This window comes from Gekko japonicus, unplaced genomic scaffold (genome assembly GCF_001447785.1).
Source record: "Gekko japonicus isolate JY-2015 unplaced genomic scaffold, Gekko_japonicus_V1.1 scaffold889, whole genome shotgun sequence".
In the NCBI taxonomy this organism is placed as follows: domain Eukaryota; kingdom Metazoa; phylum Chordata; class Lepidosauria; order Squamata; family Gekkonidae; genus Gekko; species Gekko japonicus.
This window is the reverse complement of record NW_015165262.1, coordinates 35526-47366: the sequence shown is the minus strand read 5'-3', so window position 1 is coordinate 47366 and position 11841 is coordinate 35526. Positions and strand designations below refer to the sequence as shown.

Here is an 11841-nt window from a genome sequence, read left to right as displayed (position 1 = left end):
TCACAATTCATCTCTTTCGTCCTCGTTGCAGATGCAAGCACTTCTCTGGCTGTTCATGAAGGGGCGGCAGCCCAGAGTCCAGACAGTATTGAATACTGTATCAGCTACTGATTCACATGCTGTGGCAAAAGGGAAAAGGGTGTTAGCATGATTTTGCACTGTTCTGCTTTGCTCTGTAGAGAAAGGGTCGCCAAACCTTTTGACCCTGCAGGTACCTTTAGGATTCTGACAAATGGTGGTGCAGCCAGCCACAAAATGGCTGCCACTTCTGGGTTTCCCAATAAAACCACAGTGTTCTTGGCAATTCTTAGAGAGGAGAACCTGGAAGTGGCATCACACCATCATTCACCTCTCCATGTCCCGTCCCCCCCCCAAAACCTGGTCTCCTCGTGTTGTATTGTGATGTTTTTATGCCAATGGCTTGTTTTTGTTAACGGTAAAGGTTCCCTTGCTCGAAAGCCAGTGAAATCCAACTCTAGGGTTGTGGTGCTCATCTCCGTTTCAAACCCGAAGAGCCAGCGCTGTCCGAAGACGTTTCCGTGGTCATGTGGCCGGCAAGGAGCACGGAATGCTGTTACCTTCCCACTGGAGTGGTACCTATTTATCTACTTGCAATTTCTTGCTTTCGAACTGCTAGGTTGGCAGGAGCTGGAACTAGAGACGGGAGCTCACTCCGTCATGCGGCACTCAGGTCTCGAACTGCTGAATTACTGACCTTCCACAGCCTGCAGTTCAGCGTCTTAACCACTTGAGCCACCGCAGCTCCACACCATTACGTTATATTGTTATTTTTATTATTTCAGTGTTTTTACTTTGAGAGGCACCTCAAGCATGCCTCTGGAGAGGAGGCAGAGAAATTTTCTAAGGATATCAATAGATAAACATATGTCCACAGATCATAAGAGAAAGACAGAGATCAACAGTCTACTAGCTGGGTAGGGTTTTTCTCTCCTTCCACACACAACAAACATAACCCTGAGATCCCAGAAACAAGAACTTTTCTTGCATCTCCTCTTCAAAGACTTCCTAGGATACATCTAAGGATAAATTGTTTTTAAAAGTCTGTATCTTAAGAGCATTTTGGGTAACTTATAATAACTACAGCAATGTGACTGATATAGGGCAAAGACATACCGATTTCTTACACCACTAGTATGCAGGCTACTCAGGGTATGGAGCCAGGAAGCTGTACAGAGAGGCATCAACTGCGCATTGCCACACATGGTTTGAAACATAAGGAGAGGATTGCCCAGGACACCCTGATTATAAAGAAGTGGCCCCTTTATGTTAAAGAGTCACTATCTTATGTTACATCATGCAAGTTTAGCCATATTCTCAGCATTATCCCCCTAGGCAGGGGATATTTTGAACATCGGTACCATTGCATTAAAGATATGTGCAAATGTACATAATGCGAGTGCCAGGACTACTGCAGAAGTGCACTTGATACAGTGTGTTCAGACCTACAGTCTTCTGCCCAGGATCGAACTATGGGGAAGCTGGTTCTGTGCCTTTGAACTGGAAGCCAACAACGCATTGCACTGATTGGCTGGAACCTGTCACTTATGATGCCACCTCCTGTCCCCCAGTAACTGTTTCCCCAATTTTAAACAATTGATTGTGATTATTTTTAAGGGGATATATGCACTTTCTATAAACATAGCTGAGGCACTTAAAAAATAAAAAGATGGACAATCTGACTGAAGAATGTGGAAAGAGACAAGAGGGACGCCTGGTTTGGGGGTTAAATTGCAGTTTGCATTGCAAAGACAGGAGGAAGCCGTGTGTGAAAAATGTGCTGCAGCTCAGTCGTCATGGGACATTTGTACAATATTTCATGGCAGCTCATTGGTCTTATCCCAGGAACAGCACAGCCCAATTTCCCCTCTCCTGCTGAGTGATGATGGGCCTGTGACTAATCTCCTTAAACCCTTGGCCCATGGTAAAGTGAGAGGGTTTTCTCCATTGTGCGGCTAGCCCTGCCTGCACTGATTCATGAAGAACACCCATGCACACCCTTTGTCCCTATTCCTTCCTCATGCACTTCCTAGCCAATATTTATAACCATCATGACGTTTATTAAGTATTAGAAGGAGTCCAGGAAAGGGATTAGGGATATGATGATGATGATAAACTATATAGTGCCATAAATTTGCATGGCACTTGGAGGAGAGAGACCATTCACCACCTGAGAAACACTTAAAGGAAGGCTATTCAGAAGAGAACAATCCAAGAAAAGGGAAGCAAGTAGGAGGCTGTATTCTGGCAACACAATAATTGGCCAGGTTGAATCAAACTTGGGTTAGTTCTGACATCCATCTGTAGGTAGTCCAGCGAGCATTAGAAAAATGCATACAATAGCAGCTCATTAAAATTTTAAACATCCAGACAAGTAAAACAATCTATACTCTTGGGTCAGGATAATCAAAGAAACCATCAACTGTCTTCTGGAATAAAAGAGATTCTTCCAGAAGACCGGAAATGAAAGGTGAAGTAAACTCCCTGAGGCAGGTGTGGTGGTTAAGAGTGGCAGACTCTAATCAGGAGAACCAGGTTTGATTCCCCATTCCTCCACGTGAAGCCTGCTGGGTAACTTTGGGCCAATCACGGTTCTGTCAGAACTCTCTCAGCCTCACCTACCTCACAAGGTGCCTGTGGTGAGGAGAGGAAGGGAAGGTGATTGTAAACTGCTTTGAGACTCCTTTAAAAAGTAGAGAAAAGCGGGGTATTGGGGGGGGGGATTCCATAACTTCTGTTTGTTGGTGATACCAAACCAGGGCTTTTAAACTTCATTTTTAAGCTAATTTGTTCAATACCGGTTTTTTTTTTGGTTTTTAATCCCCTGAGAACAGGGTAGCTTTATTAATTTTTTTTTCCACCTACATAACTACAGAGGAAGAAAAAGGAAAAGGGAAAAGGGGAGGGGAAAAAAATAACAAACCAAAATAATAAAACCCCAGGATACAGACAGTAAATAAAGAAACCCACACTATAACTAAAAACCCAAGAAAGGAAGGTCTTGTACAGTTAGTATACGGTTAGTCATAAAATTTATAATTTTTCGTTTAAGTCAATGAATTTAGGAGTTAGTGAGTCCATTTTAGTAGCTATCAATGTTCTTCTCAGTGTGCACAAAGTCTCTTTCATCCATGTCAGTTATAAATCTTTCAGTTCATAAGAGTTACTTGGGTACTCTTAGCCGCAAGTCATACATGTCTCTGGCCGCGCCTCCTTCTGCTCCTGCTGGGTCTCCGTCCATCTCTTTCAGGCTGTCTGCAGAGCCTTCTGCATCTGGCTGTTCTTCCATTTTCGATCAAAAAAACTGCTTCAACCATTCTTCCGCTTTGAATACCGAGTCTATTTTTTCTCTTTTTTCCTTGTATTTAAACAGCACGCCCTCTGGATAGAGCCAGGTATACTGGATCTGGTTGATCTGGAGTGTTGAAATAAGTTCTTTGTATGCTTTTCTTTTCTTCCTGCCGTTTCAGCCACCCCTTGAAACCTGAGAACTTTGTTCGCTTTTTCCATCTGTAGGTTCAATAGTTTTCTCTCTTGAAGATCTTGCCTTTGCTCCAACAGACCAACTTTTTTCTTCACCTTTTTAGTGTCGTGTGCTGTCTCTTTAAGCCTTTCATCAGTTTGAGTCGACTTTTTCATAAGCTCGGAAATCTGCTGTTGCTGCTTTGCGATATTCTGGTTCGAAGCAGCCATCAATTGGTTAAGACCATCGAGTCTCTCGTTTATGGGCTGGAGCAACTCCTTTAACATGGAGAAAACATCTCCTTCCTCTACTCTTGGACTTTGACCACCTCTCGCAACTTTCGATCCTCTCCCACGGACGCCAGCCATTTTCAGCTTTGTTTATACTAAAGAGAGCCCTTTTCACTCTTCTTCAGCAAGTGCAAATTTATCAGCAAAAAGAGCTAAGTCTTTGGCACACTTGAGTGCTTTTCGTTTCTCCCCCCCCCCTCTTTTTAAGACACAGTTCGGTTTGTTTACGTCTGGGAGTCACTCCCGGCGCCGCTATAGGTGGTGGTGGGGGGGTCGGAACTCACTTTTAGAACTTATTCGCTCGTCTTGTTCTCCGGTTCATTGACGGTCTGGTCACAGACACCTCTTAGTCGTGCTTCATTCGCTGACCTTCTTGCTTGTCCCAGTCGGCATCAGTTATGCTCGGTAAAAACCGAGCCTCTCAGGGGGTGGACCGAATGGGGCAAAAGGAGCGCCTCAATTCTCCGGCTTCAAGCCATCGAAGAAGTCGCCCCCCCAAGCGCCCCCCGCTTGGAGCCTCTCTTTCTGAGGCTCACCTGGGGGTGCCACTTGAGGTGGCACTCCTCCAACACCCCTGGAGCGCGGAAAGCCTCCCCTGCTTCAGGGGAGAGCCTCCGCCATCGCTGAAGCCACAGACCGGAAGTCAATTTGTTCAATACTGTTTGTTTAGATGGCTAACTAGCTAAAGAGACAGTGGGATAAGGAGAAAGTCCTCTTAGCTAGAAGGCAGGAGAGCGGCAAAAAACAAACAAACTGGGGTTGACACACAAACTGGGGTTGCTATTTACATCTCATAAACCATCCAGAGTTTGTTGAGCAAATTACAGTTTCCCCAAAACATGGTTCATTGTGATGCCTGTATGCCAATGGTGGATTTCTTTTATCAGGGGAACTGCTAGTCAGCCAAATGTAATAGAGCCACTAGAGGAAAATGGTTCATAATTGGGTCAAATTGTTCATAATGCTTCATTTCCCCATGACTGTGGGGAAATCTGGGGCGAGATGGAGGCACTGTATCTTAGAGATTCAAAAACTGGATGACAACATTTCAAAAATATCAGACTGGTATTCTCAAATCTCATACTTTTTGAAATCCATTACGTCACTTTCAGAATCTGCTATTTAACCAGGGTGAGTTGACATTAGCATGACCTTTGTTCATGGTAACGGGAGGGGAAAATCAGCTGGTGAAGGGGAGGGCTCCTCACGCCACCCAACCTGGCAGTTTGGTGGGCAGAAGGTTTATTTGTGAGCAGTACGATAAAAAGCATGTGAGTGATGATGTCAACGGCCTAGCAAACACTTTCAAAATGTCCCACTGAAGGCCTTGTTTGGCCTCATTCTAAAAAACACACGTGGGCGTGAGAGAAGAAATGGCAGCATTCTCATCAGTATTCACTCGATGTTCATGCAAAACCTGTGCCAATTAGGTTTATTGCTATAAATCTGTTTGGTTTAAAATGATGTCCCATCACATAAACAGAGGCTCTGTGCTTTAAATGGGCCCCACTCCAGAGGGTTACTTTATGAACATTCAAAGCAGGGTTTTTTTTATTTGGACATTTATACCCTGTTTTTCTCCACCCCATAGATAAAAGGCTACTTACAATATCATTCTCCCTTCTTCTGTGTTCTCCTCACAGCAACCACACTTGTGAAGCTGGGACTGACTGGATGGCCAAAGGTCACCCAATAAACTTCCATGGCAGAGTGGGGTTTTGAACCTGGGTCTCCCCTATTCTAGTCCGACACTATAACCACTACACCACAATATATGTCCAGTGAGACTGGATTCTTTTTTCTTTGAACGGTTGCTTTATATGACATACAACAGTGTGTATATGTGCAGTATATTGTGCACTATGTATAGGTTGGTGGGGAGAGACTTGGGGGGCTGCTATTTAAAGAAATACAAGTAAGGGGACCCGTGATATTCGCAGGGGGGGAGAGAAAGAGCTCCATACAGAGCAGGAGGAGGAGGCAGCAGCAGCAGGTAAGCCTCCCCCGGTCTCCTCCACCCCCCCGGCTCTGGCTGGGCCTCGCCGATTTCCTTTCCCCCCCTTACCTCGGTCTCCTCCACCCCACCCTGGTTCAGCTGGCCAGGCCCGAGCGGCTGCCAGCCACCGGGCCTTGCTGATCTCTTCCCCCCCTTCCCCGGTCTCCTCCACCCCAGCTCGGACGGCGAGGCCCGAGCGACTGCCAGTCGCCAGGCCCCGCCGATCTCCTCTCCCCCCGTCTCCTCCCGTCTCCTCCACTCCATGCCCCGGCTCCAACGGTGAGGCCGTGCCTCGCCTGTCCCTCCTCCCCCCGGCTCCGAAGCGAGGCCCGGCGGCTTGCAGCCGTTGTGCCTCGCCTGCCCCCCGCTGCCACCGCCGCGCCGAAGAGAGGCCCGACCGGCTTGTAGCCGCCGGGCCTCGCCGGTCCCCGCCGATTTAAATATCCCCCCGATATTTTTTCACACTTTTAAGATTTTTGTGCACACCTGGGGACTACCCCAAGTGTGCACGAAAATCTCCCTCCCCCTCAGGTGCCCCCGATGTGCGGATTTAGGTATCCGCACACAGGGGGCACCTTTCGCTATTAGATATATAGATGAATTCAAAGCCCTACTGAGCACAGGGAGAAAATTAGTGTTTCTTTGTTTTATAACACATCATAGCTAGCATGAGAAGAGATTGGATTGGATTTATACCCCACCCTTCACTCGGAGTGTCAGAGCAGCTTACAATCTCCTTACACTTCACAACAGACACCCTGTGAGGTAGGTGGGGCTGAGAGAGCTCTTTCAAGAACTGCCCTTTTAAGGAGAGCTCTGACAGAACTATGGCTTGCCCAAGGCCATCCAGCAGCTGCAAGTGGAAGTGTGGGGAATCAAACCCGGTTATCCCAGATTAGAGTCTACGCACTTAACCATTACACCAAACTGGGGGGAGGGGTGTTATGGGGAAATGGGAGAACTGTGGTTCTCTTTCTCACATAACCAACATACATTAGCCATGCTGATCTCCAGGGCCAGCAACCTGATGCAGTCAGCTCAGGTAGCAGACTTTGGGGGTAGCAATAGGGTTGCCAAGTCCCTTTAACTCACCAGCAGGGGAGGCTCCGCCAGCTCCGGGAGCCGGCTCCAGATGCGCGCACGCCACCAGCACGTCAACAGAAGTGACGTGCAACGTCACTCACATTGGAGGCGTGGCCCAGATCGTTGGCTGACGATCTGGGCCACGTCCCCAACGTGAGTGACATGGCTGTGTCACCTCTGGTGACGCAGCTTTGGGGGCGGAGTTCCCCCCGGGGCCCAATTCCGCCGCGGCGGAAATCGGGCCTCCAAAGCGGGGGTTTCCCTGCCCCCCGCCCCCACTTGGCAGCCCTAGGTAGCAATCTCCCATCTCGCCTGCCACCAGCATTTCCGGCCAGTGAGCCCAGTTGCTGCCCACATCCTGTTCTCCTTACTTCCTGTCTTTCCTGGGCCTCTCTAAGAATAGCATGGCAAACCATACATGCCGGTTTCCAACATTCCTCCTTCTTTCCAGAATTCAGCCACCAGGGCAACTAAAATGGTGGCCAAACTCTAGTGACAGTAAGTAACTTACAAGAGTTCAGGAAGCCACACTGTTCTTACAGAGGGCTGGGACGGTGGCCCATTCTGCATCTAGCATTTGCTCAGCTGTTTCACCAAACCCACCCTGGAACAGAAATTCCCCTCTACATTGCACGCCACTTTCACTTTCTTTGATTGTCGGATTTTATGGTAGCCTCCACACTGCATGCAGGTTCCACTTCCTTTGATCTCTCGGTTTTATGGTACTGTCGGCATTGATTTATGGCCGTTTTATGGCCATTCAGGGGTGACTCTGCAGTCAGTACGGCTTGGCTCAGGGTAATCTGAATGTGGTTTGGAGCCTCATCTTTTTCTGTCCCAGTGTGGGTTTGCTAAAACAACGGAGCGAATGCTAGACACAGAATGGGCCAGTGAAGCAGCAAGACAGTAAAGGGCGTAAATGACCTTGACTACACTGATGCAATAGTGAAGAAACTGCTCTGAAACAACCCTTCCCTGATGTTACAGGTGACCAGATCTTTCCCTGCCCTTCTGGACTGCTGGCACAACAGCCGTTGCAACTAAACGGGAGATGGAGCATCCCTTGGTGCAAATTAGCTGGACCCTAATGACCCCGTCTTAGCACACATCTTGGCACAAACTAGCTGTTTCTCCCCTGTTAGGAGAAGCAGAGACAGAAACAGAGTCATTATAAAGGGTTTGGGGGAATGGATGAGCAACCTGGTTCAGACGCTTCTAGAACGTAAACCATCCTAGCCTGCTGCTGCTGCTGTCTAGCTTTTCTCTTTCCAGTAGATCGTGTACAATTATAAGTACTAAAATCTACACATGTTTAATCATCCTAATGAGACAGGAAGCCAATGACGGGGGACACCGTTTGAAGGAATCTGCAAGGAGTCTGCAACTGCAGCACTGAGGGATAAACTTCTCCATTTATCTTAATTGTTACGCTCCAAAAGGAAATTAGTGACCTCTTCTGTCATCTAATGGCTACAGGTTGAACCTAAGTGGTACATGGGAGAAAGAAGCTGAATTCTGCAACATTTTTCAAAGTAACATGTTGTGTGTGAGTTGCCCTATTAAGTAACAGTTCTTACCTAACAGTCGCATTAAGTAACAGTTCTTAAAAGAATGACATTTTTTTAGAGTTCCTTTATCTCACTATTCAGCAGGCTTTCTTTCTTTAAAAGGAGTGTGTTTGCATCACTGCCCAAATACAGGAAAGTTCAGTGCAGTCTTTCTAGAGTTAATTTCCTATAGGAAACAAAGGTATTAAGATATATAGATTTCTCATGGAGATCTGTAGTGGAGAAAGCTGTCAGCCTGTGCGAAATTTTTTGTTGTTCAGCTTAGATGAAGCTCTTAACCACCCCAAACTATAGATCTTTTTTCCCTTGTTTTTTGAGGGGAGTGAGTATTGTGCATGTGTGTGCAAGCGCGTGCATGCCTGGAAGTCATGGTTGACTTCTGGCGACTCCTAGTGGGGCATGGAAACTTCATAAAGGTGGCTCACTATTGCCTGCCTCTGCATCCCAGCCCTGGTATTCCTTGGAGGTCTCCCTTCCAAGAACTTGCCTGGGTCAGCCCTGCTGGTTCTGACATGACTGGGCTTGCCTGGGCTATCCAGGTCAGGGCCCCATATTACAGATCTTGTTGGAAAATGCATTCCATATATTACTACCAGGGGTCATTTTGTAGAAAAAGAGGTGCAGGAGCTCATTAGCATAACTCATTAGCATAACTTATTTGCATATTCTATGCCCCCTGACATCACCGGAAGTGTGTCAAAAGGCAACACCTTTTGACACAAAAGGCAACGCTCAGGCTCCACTGGACTGTTTTGGATTGCTAGCTATTGGGGGGGGGGGACACATGCAGATCTGTCCTCGCAGAGGAGGGAGAGCTTGTACCTGAATGAAACTTGGTCTTAAAGGTGCCACTGGACTGTTTTGGACCGGGGGGGTGGGGGGGGGGGGGGGGCTCTGCAACTTACCTGGCTGCTTCTTGCTCTGACTGAGGGCTGCTGGGAGCAGGGGGTGGGGCTTGTTGCATGTGCCCACCCCCTGGGCTCTTTACTGCCAGAGCTCCATTCCTGTGCACTCCTGCAGGAAATGACCCCTGATTACTACTACTGCTGCTGGTGCTGCTGCTGCTGCTTCTGCATAAGACCAATGAGCGGCAGTTTCTGGTACATTTTCTGTACTTAATAGTATAGAGTTGGTCTACTTCCACATCAGGAATTTTCCTTGACTAACCCTAACCCTCCACTAAAAGGGGTGTCTAGTGATCAATAATGGTAGGTGAGAACAATCCGCATTAGCACTGTCTAATGAAAAATGGCCAATAGGTGGGGAAAAGCTTAATCTGCCTGCTCCCAAAACATTACATCTGAACTGAGCCATAAGGAGTTGGTCCTAGAGAGTATCCCTGCCACCACTGCTTAAAAAGTTGTCCATCCCTGCGTGAAGGCGTTTACCAATATATTGTCTGCTTGAATGGAAAACTCACCTTCCACTTTGGAGACGAAGCCAAGGCTACGCTTGAGGTCGGAGCAGATGGCATGCAGGCACCAGCGAAACTTGGCATCGCAGCGGTATTTATTGGCACCGCAGGTGTCATAACAGACATCCAGCTGGTTGCAGCACTTGGTCATGGCTGGGATGCCCAGATCCAGCTGCACAGGGGAAAAGAGAGTTCAGACCCAGAACATTCTTGCATGTTTCATTTTCGTTTTCTGCATGCCACCCACAGAATTCCATTCTGGACGTATGAGCTGCCCCATATGAATCAGACCACTGGTTCTAGCCCACTGCTGCTCTTTGGACTGGCAGCCCAAGGATTCAGGCAAGAGTCTTCCACAGATCCTTTAACTGGACAAGTTCCAGACGGGGAGCCATGTCAGTCAGCTGCAGCCAAAGAGTCTTGTGTCACTGTTAAAGGCTAGGGAAATATCTGGTGGCACAGGTTTTTGTCAGCCACAGTCCTCTTCAGCTGATGCATACTGAGATACATTAAGATACAGATACATATACACACATACACACCCAAAAGTACAAACAGCAGAAGGAAAGGATCGTTATGACAAAGAGATATCAGAAAGCTTAGTTTCCCAAGACAAGTTTATTTATTTTACTTATCTACTTCATTTCTGGCCCACTTTTCTCCCCAGTGGGGGATCCAAAGTGGCTTACAACTTTCTCCCTTTCTCTGTTTTATCCTCACAACAACCCTGTGATGTAGGTTCGGCTGAAAGTGTGCAATGGACCCAAGTTTCCAGGATAGAGTGGGGATGTGATCCTAATTCTACACTGTAACTACTACACCACGCTGCACTGTATTTGCAGATAAAACAAGAAGGGTAAACAATCTTCTTTTCACCTCTGCTCTGCAATTGAAATGTCTCTGGTTCGATACCCAGTAACTCTGTTTTAAACGATCAAGCAGTAGTTGGTGTGAAAGACATTTGCTTGAGACCCTGGAGAGCCTCTGCCGGTTAGAGTGGGCAATATTGGCTCTGAGAGATCAGCAGACTGACTCAGTATAAGGAAGCTTCATATTTTCATATTTAATTGCCTGCTTAACTTGTACATTGAAGCGTTCCAGGTTAGCAGTCAGGGCTGTAGCTACAGTGGAGCATCTCGGGGCTAGGCCCCCCAACTGACTGGCAAGCCCCCCCCAACTTCCCATCCAGCCCAGGGCCCCTGAGCGGCGGTGAGTGCAGGGAAGGAGCCGGGTACTCCTGCACAGCTGCCTGGCGCAAAGTGGCAGTGCAGAGCCAGACAACACCTCTCTATTTCCCGCAGAAAGTCTATTTAACCTTAATTAAATTACCTCTAATTCGATTAGCCAGTACCCCCTAAGAAAATTAAATGCCCCCTGACTAAAAAAATCCTGCCTACGGGCCTGTTAGCAGTTCTGTCTTCCAGCCAGGCTGAAACCCCAGTGCCTTTCTGAAAAGTACTGGGTTCACCGCATGGAGGACTCAGATGACGACATGCTTTTGCACACATTTATTGTACTTAACATCAGACAACTAAAACGGCCCTGCAAGGCCAACTATAGACACACCCACCCAGCACACCCCTAGTCCATTGGAGGGTTTGAATTTCCCGCCAAAGTGGCTATTGGTTGGGGCTGGGGGGAACTAGGATCCTATGTTCCTATTGTCCAAGGGAGCCAAACTCCTGCCTGTGCCACGGACCCCTAGTGGTGGTCCGCGTACATAACACTCCTCCCCCCATAGTTCAGACCCTACCTATGTAATGTAGTCCTGCAAGTAGGCGGGGGGCCGGCGCTCTCGGAGGGAACGCCTGGGGGCCGGCACTGGTTCACTAACCACTGGTTCTGGTTGACTAGCTTGTGACCTGGGGTTGTGGCGCCAGTTGTGGTGTTGGCTGCTGTGCTGCTGGCTCGGTTACTTCCGTGGCCTCCTCGTTGTTCTGGGTGTCGGCTTGGACGTTGGGTTCCTGAACCTGTGTCCCAGCTCCTGCCGTTAACTGGGGGGGGGGGGT

At 47.9% G+C, this 11841-nt stretch overlaps 1 protein-coding gene across 1 annotated transcript in view; it reads right to left on the bottom strand.

Moving 5' to 3' along the window:
* The window catches only part of PLA2G12B (phospholipase A2 group XIIB), a 40734-nt gene continuing 28893 nt past the window's right edge, over positions 1 to 11841 (bottom strand). Inside the window, exons 3-4 of the mRNA XM_015410190.1 lie at positions 9839 to 10004; positions 1 to 119 (exon numbers count right to left, since the gene is read on the bottom strand). Coding sequence (XP_015265676.1) covers positions 1 to 119; positions 9839 to 10004 — 285 coding nt within the window. The remainder of the gene's footprint in view (positions 120 to 9838; positions 10005 to 11841) is intronic.